Source organism: Mus musculus, chromosome 7 (assembly GCF_000001635.26).
Source record: "Mus musculus strain C57BL/6J chromosome 7, GRCm38.p6 C57BL/6J".
Classification (NCBI taxonomy): Eukaryota; Metazoa; Chordata; class Mammalia; order Rodentia; family Muridae; genus Mus; species Mus musculus.
This window is the reverse complement of record NC_000073.6, coordinates 30,513,953-30,536,736: the sequence shown is the minus strand read 5'-3', so window position 1 is coordinate 30,536,736 and position 22,784 is coordinate 30,513,953. Positions and strand designations below refer to the sequence as shown.

Genomic DNA, 22,784 nt, shown 5'->3' with positions numbered 1-22,784 from the left:
GGTTTCTGGGATTCTTTAATCTGAGATCAATGTTGTTTTGATATATGTATGGGATTTATGAAGGGAAATGGGATAGATTTCTGACATGCAATTCTCTATGTCAGAAACAAGATAAATGTGGGTTTTCATCCTTTTGAACAAACCACACACTTGATTGAATCAATAAGGAGGTAGCTGTTTAGACACAAGGAACAATAGAAGATATTCACAATAACATCCTGATCAAGTTAAGAGGGGGCACTAGAAGGCTGCCCGAGGAAGTCACACTTAAGCTGAGATTACCTACTTGACCGAGGCCATCTTAACTGTGGCTGGGTAACAAACCACCCCCAAAACTTAGTAGCATCATCACTCATTACACTTATTCCCTCCCCCCACCCAGCACTTTCCATATTTCGCCATCCCAACTAGCTTTTCTCTCGGATGATACATATTTATATTTATTTTGTTCATTATCTTCCCCCATCAGCCTTTGATTTGGAGGTTTTAAATTTTTTTATTTAATGCATACAGGTATTTTGCCTGTGTATATGTTGGGGGTTCCATGTGTGCCTAGTGCCCACAGAGAGCATCTTCTGGACATCTTGGAGCTGTAGCTGGTGAACAGTCATGTGGGTGCTTGGAACAGGGAGTAGAAATCTGAGGACTCTGGAAGAGTAGTCAGTGCTAACTGCTGAGCCATCTCTCCAGTCCCTAATTTGGTTTGTTTGAGACAGATTTTCACTATGCAGCTCAAGCTGGCCTCAAATTCATGATTCTCCTGCACCCACTTTTCCAGTGCTGAGATTACAAACCGAAATCACCTAGTTCATACTAGCCTTTGAGCTTCCATATGGGTAAGGCTGTATTTTTTTTTTTTTTGATTATTGGTATATCCCCGAATTAAATAATCAAAGTCTTTAAAAGCCTGGACCGGGAGCGTGCTACCGAAACGAGAGGCCTGCTCAGGTCCAGATCAGTGAAAGCATCCTTCCGGAAAGGGTGTGGCTGCAATGCTTTCTAGGCACTTCTCTATCGTTTAAAAAAAGAAAAAAGACTGCACCTGGCTTTCTGAGAGGCATGAATGTCATAGCATTCCATACAGAAGCTTTTCCTAGAAAAAGATGTCAAAGGCTAGCCTCAAATAAGCGAATATAGGGAAACAAGGAAAGATGTCCAGTGAATAGGGGGAGGCCAAGTCGCACAGAGCCTAGGGTGGGGACACAGCGGGGTGTGCGAGATCAAAAAGCTTGTGGGCGGGGTCAGGATCAGGACTGACAGCGTGGGGACTGGAGGACCCGCATTTCGAAAAGGCTGCTTGTGGGGGATAGTCGTAGGCGAACCCAATGAAGCACGTCCGAGGAGCGACCGCGGGAGGAAAGGGCAGGCTGCTTAAGGAGAGAAGTGGCGGCAGCGGAGCATAAAGAATACAGGGTTTTATCTCAGGAGGGCCCTGACAGCCAATGCCAACCATCCATGGGCGTGGCGCTGTCAAACTTCGGGGGGTGGGACTGGAGAGACGGGGCGGGGATGGGGGCGGGAAGTAGAGCAGCACTCAAAGCCAATAAGCAGCCGCCTTGTGGGCGGGGCGTAGCCCTCAGGCCAAAACTGGAGCCAATGAGAAGGGCCTCCGCGTGCCCGCTGGCCCGCCCCTCATGGGGCGCGCGCCAGAGACCCCCCCGGCAGCCGTTAGGGGAGGAGCCTGCGACCGCCCGCGCGCGCCTCACGCCCTCCCCTTTGTGTCACCATGGCGGCGGAGGCGGCGGTGGCGAGGACTGCGAACGAGGGCTCGAAAGCCGCCGGGGTCTGAGGAGGCTACCGCGACCATGGTGGTGAGGGGCCCTCGGGGCCATCAGTCTGTGTGTCCGCGTGCCAGTCTGTCCGCGCGGCCCCGCCCTGCGCGCCCCGCCCCCGGCCCCGCCCGAGCCCGCGGCCTGCGCGCCGCCCCTCACCCTTCCTCGCGGTCCCCTACGGTCTCCACCTCGGTGCGGTCCTGGGTCGCGGCCCGGGCCTCGACCCCGCCCCCTCAGCGCACATTTCCTCCCTCCCCCTTCTGGGCCCTGAAAAAGGGGTGACAGTGGCGGAGGATCCGGACTTGAGAAAAGGGGGCTGGTTCAGGGAAGGACCCGCGCGCCCCATGAGGGCTTCCCCCCTGCAGGCGTCTGCCGAGGCTCCCTGGAAACCAGCCCCCACTCCAGCGCCCTCCTCAGCATCCTCATCCCCAGTCACCCTCCCGACCACCACCTCCTGCTCCCAACAGCCCCTTTCTCATTCCTGAGCCCCACCCCCATCTCACTCCATCCCCTGCCTGACCCTTTTCTTCTTCATTTTCATCCCACGCCACGCGCTCTCAATCCCTCCACCGACATCGATCTGAACCTTTATCGAAGTCTCTCCCGCCGCTTCCCGATCCTTACTCGAGGCCAACATCGCGCCTCCCGCCTCCGTTCCACTTGAGCCTTGGGGCTTCTCCATCTCCTTGTCTTCATCTCCCCTCCTCCATACTGCTCCCGCTCATTCATCCATTCATTCCCTCACTCCACAGACATTCACTGAGACCTCCTCTGTGCAGGCCCCATGCTCCAGGCACAGAAACAGTCAGATCCCATCCTGCCTTGGGGAGCTTCATGGGCTGGCAGGGGACAGACTCTGAGGGTGAGACCCAGGGATGAACTTGGGGTTGCAGGGACACGGAGGAGGGAAAAAGCCCAGTCTAGCAAATCCCCGAATCCCCATCTGGCAGCTGGTTATTTTATTCATCAGAGTTGCCCAGTCTATGCCGTGCAACTGGATTGGCACTGCGTGTCAGGGACCCAGAGAAGAATCATACATACAGTACTAACTCTGTGCTGATCTCTGTTGGGCATTGGCGGGGGTGGGGGTGAGGGTGTCAGCCTGGGGCCCTATTTCCAAAGGGAGAGATGAGTTCCTTGCAGGAAGCATCTCAGAGTGAGATGGATAAGCTCAGGTATAGTTGTGTAGTATGGGATGGAGAAAGCCCACAGGATGGGATGGAGACAATTGTCTGAAACAGCCTTAGATGGACAGAGAGGGCTTTCTGAAGGAACACACATGAGGAATGAGGAGGAGAGAACCTAGTGACGGTGTGCAAACCACATTCCAGTCTGAGGAATAGCCTTTGCAAAGGCATAGAAGGTAAATGAGAAGCTGGCACGTGTGTTCTGAAAAGTTCAGAGCTCTGAGAATTGGGGCAGCAGGGGAGAGACAGGACTGGAGTGGCAAACGGAACCCAGCTCAAGGAAGCTTGGCTCTCAGACCTGAGAAGTCCAACCTCATCTAGAATTCCTGAGAGTCACGGAAGCAGGAAAACCAATCACATTTGTACTTTGTGGAAAGCATCATGCCAGGAGGGGGAAAGATTGGGAACAGAAGACTGAGATGTGGACAGTGGCAAGTGACCGTACCCTTGCTGTATGGTTGCTACAGAAGGGTCTTAAACACGCACAGACAGGATCGGCATGCCCTCGCTCCTGTTGCCTGCTCACCCTTGGTCCCTGCACCTCCAGTCCTTCCTCCCAGACCACACAGGAAGAAACAGGCTGACTCCAGCCCAGCACTCATCTCCTGCTGACCTGCCCTTTTACCCCACGCTGCAGGACAGTGTGGAGAGCCTCCTGGCCCAAGGCCCAAGCTTGCAGATAACAATGCTCCTGTTGTTCCCGCTCCCATCTCTGGGGGCCTCTGATTCTCTCTCTGCTCTACAGGCCCGCAGCACTGACAGCCTGGATGGCCCAGGGGAGGGCTCAGTGCAGCCCGTACCCACTACTGGGGGGCCGGGTACAAAGGGGAAGCCTGGGAAGAGGTGAGAGGATGCCAGAGGGTTTAGCTGAGGGAGGAGGGAAGCCCCAGGAGATGATATTTTGTTGTGGATGATATTTTGCTTGTCTTCCAGGCTCTCAGCTCCTCGAGGCCCTTTCCCCCGGCTGGCTGACTGTGCCCATTTCCACTATGAGAATGTTGACTTTGGCCACATTCAGGTATGCGAACTTGTGCTCAGGCAGGGAGGTGAACTGCTAGCAGCCACTATACCCCAGAAGCCCATCCCTGAGCCCTGGCCACCTGCATGCTCGAGCAGACACTTGCAGAAAGCCAAGGTCCCAGCTGGCCGGGAGGCACTGCTTCATCCCTTTATTTTTCTATTTATTCCTCCACACCAGGGTTCTGATAGGCTCTGCTCTGTGACAAGACTCTCTACCCAGACAGTGACACCGTCACGCCCTGTCCTTGAGGAGGCCCAATGGGGAACACGGATTTACCCCTAGATAGTCTCAGCCAAGAAAGGTTAGGTCTGGAACAAAACTAAAGCCCTCCTTTTGGTTTCTGTTTCCTTCTGCAGCTCCTGCTGTCTCCAGAGCGTGAGGGCCCCAGCCTCTCTGGAGAAAATGAGCTGGTCTTTGGGGTACAGGTGACCTGTCAGGTGAGGCTGCCTCTGCCTCTCGTCTAACATGGACTAGCTAGCCTCTGTAGTCCTCAGCTCTGTGTAATGGAGTCTGCACCCTCTGTCTTGCCTGCCTCAACAGGGCCGCTCCTGGCCAGTCCTCCGGAGCTATGACGATTTCCGTTCTCTGGATGCCCATCTCCACCGGTGCATATTTGACCGGAGATTTTCCTGCCTCCCAGAGCTCCCTCCACCTCCAGAGGGTACCAGGGCTGCCCAGGTAACCTACTTGCCTCAATCCCTTCCTGGGCAATCAAGGGTATATCATCAGCTATGTGTGCAGCCAGTAAGGCAAGGGGAAGAGGTAATAAAGATCTCTTGAGTTGGCCATGCTGACGTGAGCCTGTAATCTCAGCACTTGGAAGGCTCCTGTCATATGATCTGAGTTCCAACCAATCTGTGTGGAGAAGCCTTAGAAATGAATCAGGATGTTAGAGGGCCCCGGTAGTTTGAGGATCATGGGAAGGTCCAAGGGGATTCACCGGTCAGCACAGCCACATCAGTTTCACTCCAGAGCTCAGCTCAGATAACATTTCAGAGCTTCGCAGCTGAGCCACACCCAGGCATCCAGGCTGAATCAGCCTTGCCGAGACGAGCTTGAGCATTGTGGGAAGTGTGGGGGGCAGTGAGGGGGCTCTGTCTTCATCAATTCACAGCAGCTTCCTTGGCAATTTGCTCCCAGATGCTGGTACCGCTGCTGCTGCAGTACCTGGAGACCCTGTCAGGACTGGTGGACAGTAACCTCAACTGTGGACCTGTGCTCACTTGGATGGAGGTGGGCCTGATATGGGGAACCTGGAGCTAAGATCTAATGAGAGGTGTCTGAGGCACAAGAAGCAGCCTAGGAGTGTGTGGGCACAGGAAAGAAGGAAGCTGGGGGAAGTGGGGAGGCATTGGTATTTTAGTGTCTGTGTGGGTGCATGCCAGCAAGAGAAAGGTACGAGCGTGTGTGTGCGTGTGCGTGTGCGTGTGTATGTGTGTGTGTAGCTGTGTGGCTGTAGAGATTTAAAGGTATACCAGTTAGAAATGTGTTGTTTGTACGAGCGTGTGTGTGTGTAGCTGTGTGGCTGTAGAGATTTAAAGGTATACCAGTTAGAAATGTGTTGCTTGCAGTTCACAATACATCTTTTCTGACAGTCACTTAAACTAAATGAATTTTGGATAAAATATGTACAGATGTCCTTGGGAGTTTGGGGACAAGAGAGTCTTGGGATAAGTTGGGTGGAGGGCAGGCAACTACTTATCTCTTGGTGTTGCTGTTATCTTGTTGGATTTAAATGTTTTATGTGTATGAGTGTTTTGCCTGCCTGTGTGTCCAGCACATGCATGCCTGCAGAGGTGGGAGGGAAGCCCAAGATCCTCTGGAACTACACTTTCAGATCTCATGAGCTGCCTTGTGCATGTTGAGACCTGAACTTGGGTCTTCTAGCAAGTGCTCTTAACTACTGAGCCATCTCTCCAGCTTTGGACAATAGTTCTGAGTGACAGATGCTCTTAGGGACAGGTGGTGGTCTCACCGGACACGGAGGAAACTGATCTGATTAGTAACCCCTTCTGACTTCTCCTTGCCACATTTTACCTCCACTTCAGCTGGACAACCATGGCCGGCGCCTGCTCCTCAGTGAGGAAGCCTCCCTCAATATCCCTGCTGTGGCTGCTGCCCACGTGGTCAAGCGGTACACTGCCCAGGCGCCAGATGAGCTGTCCTTTGAGGTGAGGCTTGGCAGGAATGGACTCTACCTGTGCTCTGTGCTTCTCCTGCCTCTTCTGAACCCTGTCCTCCCATCCATTCCCAGGTGGGAGACATTGTCTCAGTGATCGACATGCCACCTACAGAGGATCGGAGCTGGTGGCGGGGCAAACGGGGCTTCCAGGTGAGCTGGGTCTGAGGTGGACCTGTGCACTAGGGCTCTGCCCACTAGGGTGGCCCGGCTACTCACTTTGATTTTTCTTCAGGTTGGTTTCTTCCCCAGTGAGTGTGTGGAACTCTTCACGGAGAGGCCAGGGCCTGGCCTAAAGGCAGGTAAGTGCCATGGGGAGTGGGCAGCAGTCCCCCTCACCCTCAGCCTACCACTTGTCCTTTCTACCATTGTCCACCCACAGATGCTGACAGTCCCCTGTGTGGCATCCCAGCTCCCCAGGGCATCTCTTCTCTGACCTCAGGTAATGGAAATGAGAAATCAGATCTCTGCCCCTGCCCCAGCAAGCCAGCCGCACTCCTGACTCTAATGCTCTGCTTTTGCCCCCACAGCTGTGCCCCGGCCACGTGGGAAGCTGGCAGGACTCCTCCGCACCTTCATGCGCTCTCGTCCTTCTCGCCAGCGGCTGCGCCAACGGGGAATCCTGCGGCAGAGGGTGTTTGGTTGTGATCTTGGAGAGCACCTCAGCAACTCAGGCCAAGACGGTGAGGCCTGGGGTCTCTCACCCGTCCTGCCTCACCCATGATGCCGCTCTGGCCCTGACCCCGCCCTCTCTCCCAGTGCCCCAAGTGCTGCGCTGCTGCTCTGAGTTTATTGAGGCCCATGGTGTGGTGGATGGAATCTACAGGCTCTCTGGCGTGTCCTCCAACATCCAGAGGCTTCGGTGAGCACCTTCTGTCCCAGCTCTATGCTGCGTGCCAGTGTCACATGTGTGGGGAGCTAGGGAGGCACAAATGCAATGCAATGGTGGCCTGAAGCTTCTTCCTTGAGGAGGTGACAGCCAGGCTAAGGCTGGAAGGTGAGAATAGGAGTAGCATCCCCAGAGAGTCAGCTTAACGAACCCCATGATATGCCAGGACTAACTCTAGAACTGGGGGACACCTCAGTGAATGGCATACCATATTGTAGGTCCTGAGGGACAAACAAGATTGCTGAAGTTACCACAGGTGCAATGGAGAAAAATAGATTTGTGCTAATGAGGATAGGCAAAACTAAAACAGAGCAAGGAACAGATGCCATACTAGTAATCCTAACATGTCGGAGGTCAGGGATTCAAGGTTGTATTTGGCTACATAGGGAGTTCTAGGCCACACTAAGCTATGTAAGAGACTTACTAAAAAAAAACCAAAACAGTCCTCCACCACTGAAAAAGAAAACTAGGATGTGCGAGAGCAGAAAAGTTGAGGGGCAGTGACTGAGTAGAATCCCAGAGGGAAAGCTCTGCCTGTGAGCCACAGACGCTCAACGGGGTAGTGAGTGCTTCACTTCCCAGTGTCTGCTTAAAGTCCAGCGAACAGCACAGCGTGGGGCTTATGGCAGGGCCACAGTTAGACTTGGAGTCCTTGGATAGCTATCGACAGAGGCATCTTATACCTGGGCCTCAATACCCCTTCTCTAGTGGCTCCCCTGTCCTTGCCATGCAGGGTCTCTCTCCAATGGGAGATTCAATAAGGTTCCCACTCTGGATCCCTGCACGGGGCCTAGGGAAGGTTGCTGTATCCATCTGTGGGGCTTGTGGGTAGGGGTAGGGACGTGGCCTGGTGAGCGAGATGAACTTCTCCTTGCTGTGGTGATTCTCAGGCATGAGTTTGATAGTGAGAGGATCCCTGAGCTGTCTGGCCCCGCCTTCCTACAAGATATCCACAGTGTGTCCTCCCTCTGCAAGCTCTACTTCCGGGAACTGCCCAACCCCTTGCTCACCTACCAGCTCTATGGGAAGTTCAGTGTGAGTAAGGGAACTGGCTAGGGCAGCGGGGAGGGGGGGCTTTGGGGGGGCTGGGGCAGCCGCATGTGGCCCAGCATCATCATGCCTTCCCATCATTTCAGGAGGCTATGTCAGTGCCTGGGGAGGAAGAACGCCTAGTGCGAGTGCATGACGTCATCCAGCAGCTGCCTCCACCACACTACAGGTAAATGGGCAGAGTCAAGAAGGGCATCTCAGGATGCAGAGAACGGAAGTAAGTAGTCATCTGTCACTGCTTCTGCCCCCAGGACCCTGGAGTACCTGCTGAGGCACCTGGCCCGCATGGCAAGACACAGCGCTAACACCAGCATGCATGCCCGCAACCTGGCCATTGTCTGGGCACCCAACCTGCTACGGTAAGCTTTCCTCCGTGGGATAGACTCCATTCAGAAAGTAACATGAGTCAAGACCTACATGGGCCCCATGAGAGCATCCAGGGAAAATCAGAGCAGGCAGAAGGCGCAGAGTGCAAGCCTGCAGCACATGGCCCGGTTGGTGGTTGGAAGGGGCCCCACGGAGGTCTGTTGGCTGTAGTCGAGTGAATGAGCATGGGTGGGAAGTAGCGATGACGTCACAGATTGAAGACCAGATAGAAGTCAGCAAAGACTTTGATGTGTGTTGAGGTATAGCCAAGGCCTGGAAGCTGGGAAGCCTCACTGGTCAGGGCTGCACAGGTTCTCTGAGGACAGTCTGCTGGGGACAAGGGAAAGAGGCTACTATGACTTCCACATGGGAGGAATGGAGACTGGGCTAAAACGCTAGTCAGCTTTCCATAACTATAACAAAATCCCCATGGTGGTTAGCTTATAAAGAAGAAGGACTTGTTTAGAACACAGTTTTCCAGATTTCGGTCCACAATTGACTGACTCCATTGCTTTGGGCTTGTAACAAGGTAACATGGTGGGCATATACGGTAGAATTAATGCACAGCTCATGGCCAAGACAAAGGAAGGGTTAGGGGAGCCGGGAGCCAGGACCCCAGGATTGTCTTTGAGAGATAGTGACATAAAGACCCCTCCCATCAGGTCCCACCTCCTAAATCCCCACCTTGGGGACCAAGTTTTTATTACATGGGTGTTTGGGGGATACTTTCTCAAGCTCTATCAAGCAGCATGGGGTCAGAAGCAGCAGTGGAGGGAGAGGGTGTTGTTAGAATCTGGGTCGATTTTTGGAGGTCTGAGTACACTCGGGGTTGCTGACAGATTGAATGTGGGTTTGAAGGAAAGAGGGTTCAAGAACAGCCAGAACCACTAGAGCAGGACTGGTATCACTAGTGATCTCGTCCTGGCACCCTATACTGCCAACCAGGCTCAGAGTCCGTGGGTGGCCTTACTCTCCCCAACTCCAGGTCTATGGAACTGGAGTCGGTGGGGCTGGGTGGGGCAGCCGCCTTCCGGGAGGTCCGGGTGCAGTCGGTGGTGGTGGAGTTCCTGCTTACCCACGTGGAGGTTCTGTTCAGCGATACGTTCACCTCTGCTGGCCTGGACCCTGCAGGTATGGCCAGCCCATCCCCTGACGTCCTGGCTACTGCCCCTCAGTGTCAGGGCTGCAGTGGGAGGGCAGGTGGGCTCCTGGCCCCTATCCCTACTCCACTGACTAGACCTCCCCCGCAGCTCCTTGAGGACCCCACCCTGGCCCATCCTTCCCCGCGCCCCCCTCCTTCTCATTTCAGCTCCTACGCCCAGGATCCCCACTTCTTGGCCAGGACACCGTTCTTCCTTCACCCCTTATAGCTCCTGGGGGCGCGTGGGGCCTTGGGTCCACCCGGGAGGAGGTGGGAGGTCCCCAGACTTGACCCCACCCTGGCCCTGCCCAGAGTCCCTGCCCTGCCCCGGACCCCAGCCCAGTCAGGATTCTGCTCGTCGGAGGGCCCTCTGGCCCGAGGTAACTGACCAGAGCCACTGCCCTTGCTGGCTGCTGGGAGCTGCCTTCTCATCAGCTCGTTCTGCCTTACCCATCTTCCTTACCTGCCTGCTGCCCCTCCCCCCAATTCCCGCCTGATCTACACCGGCCCCCTGCCTTGCCAGCCCGGGTGGGCACGCTGCGGGGGCCGGGGCTTGGGCTGTGGCGCTTGGCTTTGCCTGTAGTCTCAAATGACTCAAAGCTTATAGCTGTCCCCTTTTCGACCTCTCCAGGTCGCTGCCTCCTTCCCAGACCCAAGTCCCTTGCGGGGAGCAGTCCCTCCACTCGCCTGCTAACACTGGAAGAAGCCCAGGCACGAACTCAGGGCCGTCTTGGAACACCTACAGAGCCCACGACTCCTAAGACGCCAGCCTCACCAGTGGAAAGGTATACATGGGATGCTGGTGAGGGGAGGATTAGCCTGGAGGCCCTGGTTCTTCGGACTGCCTACTCTTCCTGTCACCCAAACTCCAGGAGGAAAAGAGAGAGGGCGGAGAAACAAAGGAAGCCAGGAGGTAGCAGCTGGAAGACATTCTTTGCTCTGGGGCGGGGCCCCAGCATACCCCGGAAGAAGCCGCTGCCATGGCTGGGTGGCAGCCGAGCCCCACCACAGCCTTCAGGTCTGAGACTGGGGCCTCGCTGAGGGGTGGTAGGAGTAGCTGTATGCTGGAGAGGCACGTGACTTATTTTACTCCTCCTTACAGGCAGCAGACCTGACACTGTCACGCTGAGATCTGCCAAAAGTGAGGAGTCTCTGTCATCCCAGGCCAGCGGGGCTGGTGAGCACAGAGTGGACCCCACATGTACCTAAACTGAGCTAGGAGGACTGAGGCCCTGGCTTCATCTCTAAATACTGTACTTCAGATTCGTAGAGAGGGCCTTGTGTTTTTGGTGTTGGTGGTGTTGGCTCTTTGGTTTGGTTGGTTACTGCTTTGAGATTAGGTCTTGCTATGTAGCTCTGGCTAGCCTGGAACTTGCTATAGAGCCCAGGATGGCCACACAACTCTTGAGAACTGAGATTACATGTGTGAGTCACTACATCCAGCAAGAGCCTTCCTTGAACTTTTGTTTTTTCTGGACAAGGTTTCTCTGTGTAGACCAGGCTGGCCTCAAATGTCCTGAGTGCTGGGATTAGACAAATGTACCATCACAGCCTGGTGGGATTCAAACTTTTAAAACCAAGGCCTTAGGTGTAAACTAGATACATTTTAGGTACAAATTAGATATAAATTGCTGTTGATAGTACACTCGGTATTCATTGGTTCATATAGGGTCTTTTGTTTAGTCATTCCTTTTAAAAAGACTTAAATAATATTGCAACACCCCAAAACTTCCTGGATGCAATTAAAGGAGCCCCACTCCTTACCTGAGAGTGTCTTTCCCTCCCTGCTGCTGCCCCTGACCAGAGGCATCCTGGACAGCCATCATCCCTCAGTGGGAGTTGTTCTCACTTACAGGTGTATGTGGGAATAGCTGTTGCTCAGTTCCAGTTACTTTGAAGAATTTGTGGGCAACATGGGAGGTGGAAGCATTCTGCATCTGCAGCTTGATTTTCAGTCACCACCTAGCCAGAAGTTCATCTGCGCTGGCCCTCTGCAGCTTGCTTCCTCCCACTGTGTGTGTGTGTGTGTGTGTGTGTGTGTGTGTGTGTGTGTGTGTGTGTGTGTGTGTGTGTGTGTGTGCGTGCGTGCGCGCGCACATGTGCTCCCACCCCCAGTGTGGTCAGCATCATTCCTCCACCAAATGGATTTGGTGGTTCTGGTCAGCAGTCCCCACCGCACTCACAGTCCTGGGAGACTGCTCTGCCAGATGCCCAAGAGTGAAGCTGTTCTGTAGGGTCAGCATTGTAGCTGGACAGGAACAGAACAGCCAGTGGTTTTCCAAGGACACCCTGCACAGTGCATGATATCCTGTTGCTCTCATACTTCACAGGTTATGCAGTCACCAAACCCCATCCTTGCTCTGGGTCTGGACCAGTTCATAACCTTGCCCTACCCCTGTTGGCTGCAACAGCTCTGAGTCAGCTGGGCATCCTCCAGGGAGTTCTTGCTTTCTTTCACATTGTTTCTGCCAAGTTGCATCTGGTCTTTACTGATGTAATGGTCTGTAAGGTTCTGATCTCTAACTGTAACCCTCTCCCAACAGGCCTCCAGAGGCTGCACCGGCTGCGACGACCCCACTCCAGCAGCGATGCTTTTCCCGTGGGCCCAGCACCTGCTGGCTCTTGCGAGAGCTTGTCCTCTTCTTCTTCCTCTTCTTCCTCTTCCTCCTCCTCCTCCTCCTCAGAGTCTTCAGCAGGTGGCCTGGGGCCACTCTCTGGCTCCCCCTCACACCGCACCTCAGCCTGGCTAGATGATGGCGATGATCTGGATTTCAGTCCACCCCGCTGTCTGGAAGGACTTCGGGGACTTGACTTTGATCCCCTTACCTTTCGCTGCAGCAGCCCCACCCCAGGGGACCCTGCACCTCCTGCCAGCCCAGCACCTCCAGCCTCAGCCTCTGCCTTCCCACCTCGGGCAACCCCACAGGCTCTGTCACCCCATGGACCCACTAAGCCTGCTTCACCCACTGCCCTGGACATCTCAGAGCCCCTGGCTGTATCAGTACCACCTGCTGTCCTGGAACTACTGGGAGCTGGAGGAACGCCTGCCTCAGCCACCCCAACACCGGCTCTCAGCCCTCATCTCATCCCCCTGCTGCTGCGTGGAGCTGAGGCCCAGCTAAGTGACACCTGTCAGCAGGAGATCAGCAGCAAGCTAGCACCAACCCGGGGAGCTCCAGGCCAGCAAAGTGAGCCTTGTTCAGTAGACCCCACTCACAGTAGACCCAGCCCCCAAGCTGTCCCAGGACCCGGCTGACTGCCTTCCCATTCCTTTCTGTATTGTAGGTCCTGGCGGCATGGATTCACCGTTATTGCCCCCACCCTTGCCTCTGCTGCGCCCTGGTGGGGCTCCGCCCCCTCCCCCCAAGAACCCAGCTCGTCTCATGGCCCTGGCCTTGGCTGAGCGAGCTCAGCAGGTAGCAGAGCAACAGAGCCAACAAGAGCAGGGGGGCACCCCACCTGCTCCCCACTCCCCCTTTCGACGCTCTCTGTCCCTAGAGGTGGGTGGGGAGCCTGTGGGGACTTCAGGGAGTGGGATACACCCTCCCTCCTTAGCTCACCCAGGTGCCTGGGCTCCAGGTCCCCCACCTTACCTCCCAAGGCAACAGAGTGATGGGAGCCTGGTAAGAAGCCAGCGGCCCTTGGGGACCTCAAGGAGAAGTCCCAGAGGGCCTTCCCAGGTCAGTGCCCATCTCAGGGCAAGCGGGGCTTACAGGGATGCTCCAGAGATGGCAGCCCAGTCACCATGTTCTGTCCCCTCACAGGGTTCTAACCCCAGCTTCTTCTCAACCCCCCGAGAGTGTTTGCCACCTTTCCTTGGCGTCCCCAAACAAGGCTTGTACTCTCTGGGACCCCCATCCTTCCCACCTAGCTCTCCAGCCCCAGTCTGGAGGAACTCTCTGGGTGCCCCCTCAGCATTGGACAGGGGAGAGAATCTGTACTATGAAATTGGGGTAGGGGAGGGGACCTCCTACTCAGGCCCCAGCCGGTCCTGGAGTCCGTTTCGCTCCATGCCTCCCGACAGGCATAATGCCTCCTATGGTATGCTTGGCCAGTCACCACCGCTCCACAGGTCCCCTGATTTCCTGCTCAGCTACCCGCCTCCCCCCTCCTGCTTTCCCCCAGAGCACCTTACCCACTCAGTTTCACAGCGCCTTGCCCGGCGCCCTACCCGTCCTGAGCCCCTCTATGTCAACCTAGCCCTAGGGCCCAGGGGCCCTTCACCTGCCTCTTCTTCCTCTTCCTCTCCTCCTGCCCACCCCAGGAGCCGGTCAGATCCTGGGCCTCCTGTTCCCCGCCTCCCTCAGAAACAGCGGGCTCCTTGGGGTCCACATACTCCCCATCGGGTGCCTGGACCTTGGGGTTCCCCCGAACCTTTTCTGCTCTATAGGCCAGCTCCACCATCCTATGGGAGGGGAGGGGAGGTCCGAGGATCCTTGTACAGAAATGGAGGACATAGAGGAGAGGGGGCTGGTCCCCCTCCTCCTTACCCCACACCCAGCTGGTCCTTACATTCAGAAGGACAGACCAGAAGTTACTGCTGAGATAGGACCAGGAAAGGACTCTCCCTGCATTGGATCTTGGCCCAAGTCAATCCCTTGTTTTGTATTTTCTTGAGCTCACCACCCCACCCCAGGTTTCTAACTTTGTAACTTGCTCTGATGTGGGTCCCTAACCCCAAAATCATTGTGTCCCTATTATGGGTTGCAGGATATGACCACCCCCCTCCCTCCTGGGACTCTTGCACAATTGAGGGGGGGCAAGGCTGACAGCCTGTCCCTACTCCCTCTAGGAGTCTCCAGCCTGTACACAGACGGTGGGGAGACAGTTCTTGCCCACCTTCCTCGTGCACCCCACCCACTAAAGCCACCTGACAACATTAAGGAATAAAAATGGCAGAAATTTGGTTGCTGGAGCTAGTGAATGATAGAGACAAACTGGGAACTTTCCATCTTCTTTGCTTTGAAGCAAACATTGAGGGTTGGGTCAGTCTTGGGAGGGCGCCCAGGGTAGTGTCTGAAGGGAGACACTTCAGGGAGGGCATCCTAGGAGTCTGGGCTAAGACTGGGACTCAGTCGGGGCTTGGCTTCAAGGTGGCACTTATTCTGCAGCTCTGCCATGATCTCCTCCAACAGATCCATCCTGGACAGTGGAGGGCAGAGACAGACTTGGGCTTAGTTCAGGGATGAGGGAGGGACCCGGGCTGCCCACCACAGCCTGTGTTATCTCACTCCTGTAGGCTGGAGAAGAGACTGCCTTCTGTCAGCTCGAGATCCTCACTAGCAGGTTTCTGCAGGAGGAAAGGTTGGCACTGCCAGCAGCTGCCCTGCAGGTTCAGAGCCTGGGTCTTTTGGGTGCTCTACTTATGGCCTTCCCTGTCAGCAGTTCTCTGGGCATTGAAGCCTCTTTGTTGGTCAGCACGTAGGGGTGGATTCCCAGTGCTGGGGGTCCAAATACCAGCCCCATGTGTGCCACAGCTGCCCCTGTGGAGCTTAGATTCTGACAGAACATCCTCCCTAGCAGGGAGGCTGGTTCCAAAAGGCTGGTGTGCAGGGGAGGCCCTTGGGGGGAGCAGAGCTGCTCAGGGAACCACAGGTCAGAGCCGAGGGAGCTGGGAGACTTCTGGAGGCAAGGGTTGCCGGTTTAGCCTGGGGTGGGGGTATCCGTACTATTGAGGTGGGCTCCGGGCAACAGTGTGGGCTGGGGCTGGGACTGGGGCTGGGACTGGGACTGGGACTGAGGCTACTGCCTAGAGTCAAGCTACTGCCAGAGTCCCAGGCTGCATTCTGCTGGTCCCTGCTGTGACCTGTGACCTCAGGAGTCTCCAGAGCCTGCAGAAAACAATGTTGAACAGGCATGGTTGTCTGCGTCCTCATACCTCCCTTGGTTCTCCAGACCATCCCCTGCTTCCTACCTGGGAAGGGTCTGGGGAAGGGAGCACAAGCCTGGCTCTGGCCCTGGTCCTGGGAGCCCCTTCACAGTACAGATGCTCTGGGGATACAAACCAGACGGTTGGAATTGGATGCACACTGCCACAGTCCCCCACCGTGATCCTGGCTCTCTAACCTGGCAGGGAACCCAGGGTTACAGGAGACAGTGTTGTCCATTCTAGTGGGGAGCTGGCCTTGGGTGCCAAGTCCTGTGGAAAGCAAATGAGAAGGAGTGCTATGGGCCCTGCCTGGGCTTCCATAAACCCCCATGCCACTCTGACCTTCCTGTACCTTGGCCATGGCCTTGCGCAGCAGGTACCGAGTGCTCTGCAAGCTGCCCCAGCGGTCAGCAGGCTCTAGACCCAGCCCAGCTTGGACCAAGGCCTGGTAGGGGGCTGGCAGCAAGGGGTCCAGGCCTGGACTCTGGCCTGCCTCCAGCTTAGCTTTCACCTCAGGCCCCTCTCCTCCAGCCCAGGGCAGCTCTCCTGTGGAGGGGTACCATGAGGAGACCCGCACTAGTGGGATGTTTCTGGGGTTGGGTGTAAATGCAGGGTGGATCACTGACCCGTGAAGACCTCCTGGGCCAGGATGCAGAAGCTGTAGAGGTCTGAGGTAGTGGCTGGCACGTCGCCATGGATCAGCTCAAGTGGTAGCCATGGGTACAGTTCAGGGGGTGGGGGCAGCCCTGGATTTGGGTCTCTCTGGGAGCAGTCTTGTTTCAGTCTGGGGAGGCCAAGAGGTCTAGTGAGCTAGTGGATAGTGGGAGGGCCATAGGGCAGACATGGGGGCAGGCTCTCACCTGGGCTGCAGCCTGGGCTGGTGCAGTGGACGCCCGTGTTCTAGGTGGCTCACCTTAGCCAAGCCTGGCCGCACAAGCTGCACAGCATGGGAAGTCAGGCCAGCATGGGCCCAGCAGCGGGACTGCAGGAACAACAGGGCCTCCAACACCTGGAGCAGCAGAGGGCCGGGCAGCAGGCCTGGCAGGGCTGGGGGACCTTCCTCATCCTCTCTCACAGAGTGCAGCAGGAGGTAAAGGGAGCCCAGCCACACTGGCTCGAAGAGCAGACTCAGTCTGGACAGGTCCTCTGAGGGGCTCAGTGCCATCAGCAACAGCAGGCCAGGGTGGTGCAGGATGCTGGGAGGGAACAGAGCAGGCCCTTTATAAACTGCCCCAACCTGCGCAGGGTGAAAGCCTTGTCAGGCCACAGAACATCTACTGTGGGCCAGGGGAAGACTGTCCCACCAGCCACCATACAGGGGACACTGAGATGCCCATCACAAGCCAAGCAGTAGCAGAGCCAGCCCCCACCCATAACAGCCTAAGGCCTCTCCCACCCCTTCCTCCTCTCTAGGGCTTACAAGACATACCACACAGATCTGGGTACTACTCTATGGGAAGAGTACAGTAGTAGGGGAGGGGGGTCATTACAGTTGGAGGGCACTGTGCTGGAGACTAGCACAGAGCCAAAGGTACAGCTGTGGCTTGTACCACACCCACTTGGTTCTGGGCTGATGGAGTCAGGTCAGCTGGGACTGGTAACCTGCAGTGCTGAAGGTCAGCCAATAGCACATCAGGGCTGGATTCAGAACTCTTCAGCTGCCGTACAGTAACCGGGTGGCCCTTCCACAGGAGGCTGGAGAATGGGCAGCAGGTGAGTGCCAGGGGCAGGATTTCCTTGTGAGGGCAGCAGGAGGGAAGGGCTCTCTGAGGGCATGGAGGAAGCTCTCACTTGGTCATGATAGTATGAGAACTGCTGTTGTAGGTGCGGTCAGGCTCACCCTGGGTTGGTACCAGCTCCTTGGGGTCTACTACTGGGATGCCCATTACCAGTGCCGGTGGCTGGAGGCTGCTCAACTGAGGGAAGAGAGCCTGGGCTTGAGCACCAAGAGGATGCAGAGGTGGTCACTGCTCTCCCACCCACTCCCTCTTACCTGGCCAAACCCCAACGCTGGGGTTTTGGGGGACCTTCTGATCTGCCCTTGCCTCAGTGCCCTGGAATAAAGGGTAGGCTGTGGGTATGAGGTCACCGGGTGTGCTGGCCCTTGAGACTCAAGGGTGTGGGCTGTTACCTGTCTGCCTGGACCAGCCTTAGTGAAGGAAGGGAGCCACACAGGCTGTGTCCAGAGCTAGCTTGCAACTGACTCAAGGACACACTGGGGGCCAACTCCCCACTCTGGACCAGTGCTGACATGTGGGTCCGGCACCATTGTAACAGTTCCAGCACCTGGGTGGGGCACAGGGTCAGCCTGGGAGCACACACTGGCCTTGAAGCCTCCACTCTGCCCTGGACACTACTTACCTCCCAGCTCTGCTTGGCGTCACCCTGCTCAGCCCAATCTCCTGGCGTGCGACCCTGCTGGTCACGCAGACGCAGGTCACCTCCTGCCTGCAGCAGGTGCCACAACACCAAGCCTCGGCCAGAGGAGGCACCTGCATGCATGGGTGTGCTGCCATCCAGGCAGCGGCTAGGGCAGAATGGGAGGCAAGGGCGGGATGGATGAAAAGGGGGTGGGAAGCTGGATGGGGGCTGAGTGGATGGGTGGAGTCATGTGGGTGGGTCACGTGAGAACTCCAGGGATGAGCGGACCTTTGTGAGTTCTGGGAGTGAGAAGAGGGTAACTGAGAACAGGAAGGGCACTGAGGGGATTGAAGGGGACTTGTGCCCTGGGGGTGTTAGGGTACAGGGACCTGTTTACTCACTCACTGGTTGGGGTTGGCGCCAAAGGCCAGTAGGAGGCGCACAGCAGAAGTGTGGCCCAGTAGCGCAGACAGGAAGAGCGCTGTCTGCCCAGCAGAGTTCTCCCCATCTACCTGAACAACTGAGGGACAGAAAGCTTAAGATTGCACTCGCTCCAGATTCCCAGAAGTCTTTCCAGCCACCAGGCTACACACATCTCATGTCTGTCAGGCTCTCCTGGAGCTCAATATGCACCCAAAGATGACCGTGAACTTGTGCTTCTCTCATCTCGGAGAGCTGGGATTTACATGCGAGTGTTAAGGCCCCAACCCGGACACTGAGCATTGAAAACACGCACTCTATTACACCCCCAGGCCTTAGGCAAACACTCTGGTCAAGTCCAGCCTCTGCTGTCTGTCTTCATCCCCGCCCCTTTCTTCATCCATCCCACCATCGCCTCTGGTTCTGTCCTAGCCGCGACCTCAAACGTAGCACACCTATGCCTTGATTTTAGGTTCAGGAAATAGCGCCTCAACACAGTGCACTAGAAGCTCCACAGAGCTAGAACAAGGTGGGGTGCCTGTCTCCTCCCCAGACCAGAGGTGGCCCTGCTGGAATCTCTGAGCAGCACATCCGCAGCCTCTTATTTACTTGTAGGCCTCTGCCATCTTCTGCAGTGACAACTGGCTTTCCACTCTCAACCTGTGCCCCAAAGGGATCTTCCTAAAACACAAACCATTGCCAAAACTCCATCATCCCAAACAAGTTGTTCCAAAATGAAAATACACCAACAGGGTGAGGCTTGTTTTACGAGGCCAGCGTGGATGAGTTTCCAGAACCAGAAAGTAAAACTGTACGTGAATTCCATTTATGAACACACAGGTATAAACCTGACTTCTTCCCAGAAAGCAGGCACCATTCACCCTAAGAAAACCTATCAGTGTAATCAACTTTCACGGATTAAAGGACAAAATTAATATGTCCTGGACTGCTCAGTGGCAGAGCCCCTGCCTAGAATCCCCCAGTGAGGAGCTGGGGGCGTGGCTCAGTGGTAGAGCCCCTGCCTAGAATCCCTCAGTGAGGGGCTGGGGGTGTGGCTCAGTGGTAGAGCACCTGCCTAGAATCCCTCAGTGAGGGGCTGGGGGCGTGGCTCAGTGGTAGAGCACCTGCCTAGAATCCCCCAGTGAGGGGCTGGGGGCGTGGCTCAGTGGGAGAGCCCCTGCCTAGAATCTCCCAGTGAGGAGCTGGGGGCATAGCTCAGTGACAGAGCCCCTGCCTAGAATCTCCCAGTGAGGGGCTGAGGGCGTGGCTCAGTGGCAGAGTGCTTGCCTGGCATGGATAAAGCACTGGGTTCTATCTCTAGCTCTAGCACCAGTGGGAAGAAAAAAAAATCACACTTTAGCTTTGATGATACAGAAAAAGGGAAGGCAATGAAGTGTAACACCTGTGTACGATTCCATCCTCTTAGGGAGAAAAAACTCAGACGACTTAGCCGGGAATTGCTAATTATGATTACACTTATAAACCCCAAATAGCAAACATGATACTCAGTGCACAAACAGATTTAATTCTTTGTTATTTGTTTGTTTTCAAGACAGGATTTCTATGTAGTTCTGGCTGTCCTGGAACTCACTCTTAGACTAGGCTGGCCTCGAACTCACAGAGTTCGTCCTGCCTTTGCCTCCCAAGTGCTGGGATTGAAGGTATGAGCCACCACCACCCAAGAGACTTAATTCTTTATAGATATATATCTATATCTGTGTCAAATGGCAACCGTGGTTTGGGAGTTTAGTCTTATACTTTAAGAAAAAATACTTTTTTTTTTTTTTGGAGGCAGGGTTTCATTAGCACAGGCTATGTCATTAGCACAGGCTATGTCATTAGCATAGGCTTCTCCCACAGTCTTTTTCCCCCAGCCGCAGCTTTCTGAGGAATAGAATGGCACGTGTGCCCTGTTTTCTCCCTTTTCAACTAACAAAAATATTAAAACCCAGCAAAAAAAAAAAAAAAAAAAAAATCACAGCTACTAAGCAAGTTCCGACAGTGGCCAGATACATAACAGAAATCAGAGAAACTTGTGAAATTGTTGAATGTTTGTCTCAATGGGATTTTCCCAACCAACACCCAACAAAATCCAACACCATTCCCTCATCTTCTCAGGCTTTTTTTTTTGAGACAGGGTTTCTCTGTGTAGTCCTGGCTGTCCTGGAACTCATTCTGTAGACCTGGCTGGCCTCAAACTCGGAAATCCACCTGCCTCTGCCACCCAAGTGCTGGGATTAAAGGTGTGAGCCACTACTGCCCAGCCTTCTCAGATTCTTATTGTCTGGGTTCAATACCTTTTTACTCTCCTCTCCCCACATCTGGCTAGTCACACACATGCCCAGCTTGGACTTTAGGGCCTTGGCCCAGGCCATCCCAGCTTCCAAGGATCCCTTCCCCCAGTTTTCTGCAGAATGGTTTACACTGTGAGACTCCTATCACACGCAGCACAACCCCTCCCCACCAACTACATTTTGTTCCCAACGATCGCGAGGCCAGCTTCACCCTGATAGCCCATCTCTGACCGTAGATCTTGGCAAGCAACAGCATAAGGACCCTGGCACCCAGTTCTGGACCGGCTCAATTGAAGTTGTCCCTCCGTGGTTGGTTCTTTCCCCACACCACACCGGCAGTGGAAGCTCACCTCTGCGCAGAAGCCTGGCTAGGCCCCAGCATGGGCCTCTGGCCATAGCTAGGCGATGCAGACGCCCCACCTGGGCGTTTGGATCCCTCACGGAGCCCAGCTCCACAGGGAAGCGGGGAGCCTGTGAATGCATCTGCAGCCCGCTTAGAGCCTGTCAGCTCCTGGAATGGGGTACACTCCTGAGGGGAGGGCGGGGATAAAGGACAATAGGGCTAGCTAAGGAGCAGTCTACTTGAGAAGGGAATTTGGGAGATTTCTGATGGGAAATCTACCGTCTGGTAGGCCGGGCCAGGGAGCTGCACACCATTAGACCAGGAGCCCGAGGGATCAGAAGTGATAAGTGGGAGGTTTAGGGCAAGGGCGGGCATTTCAAGGAAAATTTAAGGGCTTTGGGCAGAATCTGAGCCCGGGTAAGGCTCTGAAGTATCAAAAGGCTAGGAGGCCCGGAAGGCTGGTGGGGTCTGCGGGCTGGGAACATCTTAGGTGTTTCCAACACAGACGTGGGGTCTGAGTGAAAGAGGGCAGGGCTGGGGCTGGAGGTGGAGTATGGAGATGAGGTGGGTGTGGTGAAGAGCCGTGGGTCCTGAAAGCTCCAAATAGTTCTGGGCCTGGACTCTGGCCCAGCCAGGTACCTACCGTTGGGCGCTAGTGTGACTGTCACGTAACCGTGATCCAGCCACGGCTGTCTGTGCTGGAATTCTAGATGCAGATATGCCGGCGGCTTCCTGCTACCTCGCACTTGCGCAGTAGCCTGCCCTAAGAAGCATTCCCCCAACCCGACCCCACCATCTCATAGCGAAGGTTCAGAGATGTTGACCCAAGGGTTTCAGTTGACTCTCCTTCCTCCTTGTGTGCTCCAGAACTTCAGGCCAGCCAGAATCTCTTAGTTTTTATTTATTATTTATATTAATTATGTGTATGAATATTTTGCTTGTATGTATGTAAGCGCAGCACACGGGCTCCTAAAGTCCACGATAGACAAAAGAGAGGAACTGGAGTTAAAGGGGCGTGTGATCTACCCTGTGGGTGCTAAGAATCAAGACACTGGGGTGGGTGGGCAGCCCGTGCTCCTAACCGTTCAGCCATCTCTCCCAACTCCCAGCCATGCCATCCTGGACCCTCTTAACCGCGGTTCCGCATCTCTAACTGTCGTCCCGTGTTCACCATGACTACTTCCAGGCTCTTCCCTGAGCCCCATACCTGAAGGCCCTTCAGAACGTCTCCCTTTAGACATCACCTGGACTGTCGAGGCTGGCTCCATTCAGTTTTAGATGGTTGTCTCGCCTTGTTACTTAACAATATGCATCAAGAAGTTTCCCCTAACTTGTTCATAGTATTTGCCACTGTTTGAAACTGAAACAAGCTATGCTGGTATGGCTGCCTTTAATTTGGCTCACCGTCCACATGATAGAGAACCTGTTGCCATGTCCCCTCTGCCTGTAACTCCCATGATTCCTTGTTGCCTCTGGAGCACAGAGCAAGTCTAAAGGCCCTGTACTTCCCTTTATCCGTAGCTCCTCACTCCTTAATCTGAACCATTTCTCTATGGGATTTTTTTAGGTTGTTTGGTGGTGGTTTTTTTTTTTTTAATTTATTTAATATATGAATTCTCTGATGAATCATCTGCAGGCTAGAAGAGGGCACCAGGTCCCGTTACAGATGGTGGTGAGCCACCATGTGGTTGCTGGGAATTGAACTCAGGACCTCTGGAAGAGCAGCCAGTGCTTTTAACCACTAAGCCATCTCTCCAGCCCCTGGTTTGTTTGTTTGTTTTTTTGTTGTTGTTTTTTGAGGCAGGTTTTCTCTATGTAACCCTGGCTGTCCTGGAACTTGCCCTGTAGACGAGGCTGGTCTTGAACTCAGAAATCCGCCTGCTTTCCCATCC

At 55.0% G+C, this 22,784-nt stretch overlaps 1 protein-coding gene and 1 long non-coding RNA gene across 17 annotated transcripts; one reads left to right on the top strand and one right to left on the bottom strand.

Annotated features, from left to right (window-relative positions):
- Positions 1-1,565: 1,565 nt before the first annotated feature.
- Arhgap33 (Rho GTPase activating protein 33) lies at positions 1,566-14,512 on the top strand. 16 transcript variants are annotated; one of them, XR_003946448.1, is made up of 23 exons: positions 1,649-1,811; positions 2,552-2,634; positions 3,705-3,802; positions 3,893-3,977; positions 4,337-4,417; positions 4,521-4,658; positions 5,121-5,213; positions 6,029-6,151; positions 6,235-6,312; positions 6,395-6,461; positions 6,542-6,601; positions 6,690-6,842; positions 6,919-7,021; positions 7,939-8,083; positions 8,185-8,267; positions 8,350-8,457; positions 9,450-9,595; positions 9,918-9,985; positions 10,237-10,390; positions 10,478-10,623; positions 10,708-10,782; positions 12,149-12,793; positions 12,891-13,017. XR_003946448.1 is itself a non-coding variant. In NM_001289682.1 (22 exons), the coding sequence occupies exons 2-22, from the start codon at positions 2,557-2,559 to the stop codon at positions 14,147-14,149; spliced, it is 3,918 nt and encodes a 1,305-aa protein (NP_001276611.1). In that variant the 5' UTR covers positions 1,677-1,811; positions 2,552-2,556; the 3' UTR covers positions 14,150-14,511. The 16 variants fall into 16 exon arrangements, 5 of the variants coding, with proteins under 5 accessions (XP_017177656.1, NP_001276611.1, NP_839983.1 ...); XR_003946447.1 differs by having other exon boundaries at positions 9,774-9,985; XR_003946446.1 differs by having other exon boundaries at positions 1,689-1,811; positions 2,525-2,634; positions 9,774-9,985.
- Positions 14,513-14,543: 31 nt separating this feature from the next.
- Positions 14,544-21,615, bottom strand: Arhgap33os (Rho GTPase activating protein 33, opposite strand). Its single transcript, NR_036630.1, has 12 exons — positions 21,536-21,615; positions 18,237-18,355; positions 17,836-18,001; positions 17,606-17,760; positions 17,468-17,528; positions 17,266-17,390; positions 17,034-17,169; positions 16,335-16,670; positions 16,101-16,258; positions 15,827-16,020; positions 15,520-15,744; positions 14,544-15,436 (listed from the first exon to the last, which is right to left on the bottom strand). It is a non-coding gene; the product is annotated as a Rho GTPase activating protein 33, opposite strand (long non-coding RNA).
- Between the last annotated feature and the right edge of the window lie 1,169 nt (positions 21,616-22,784).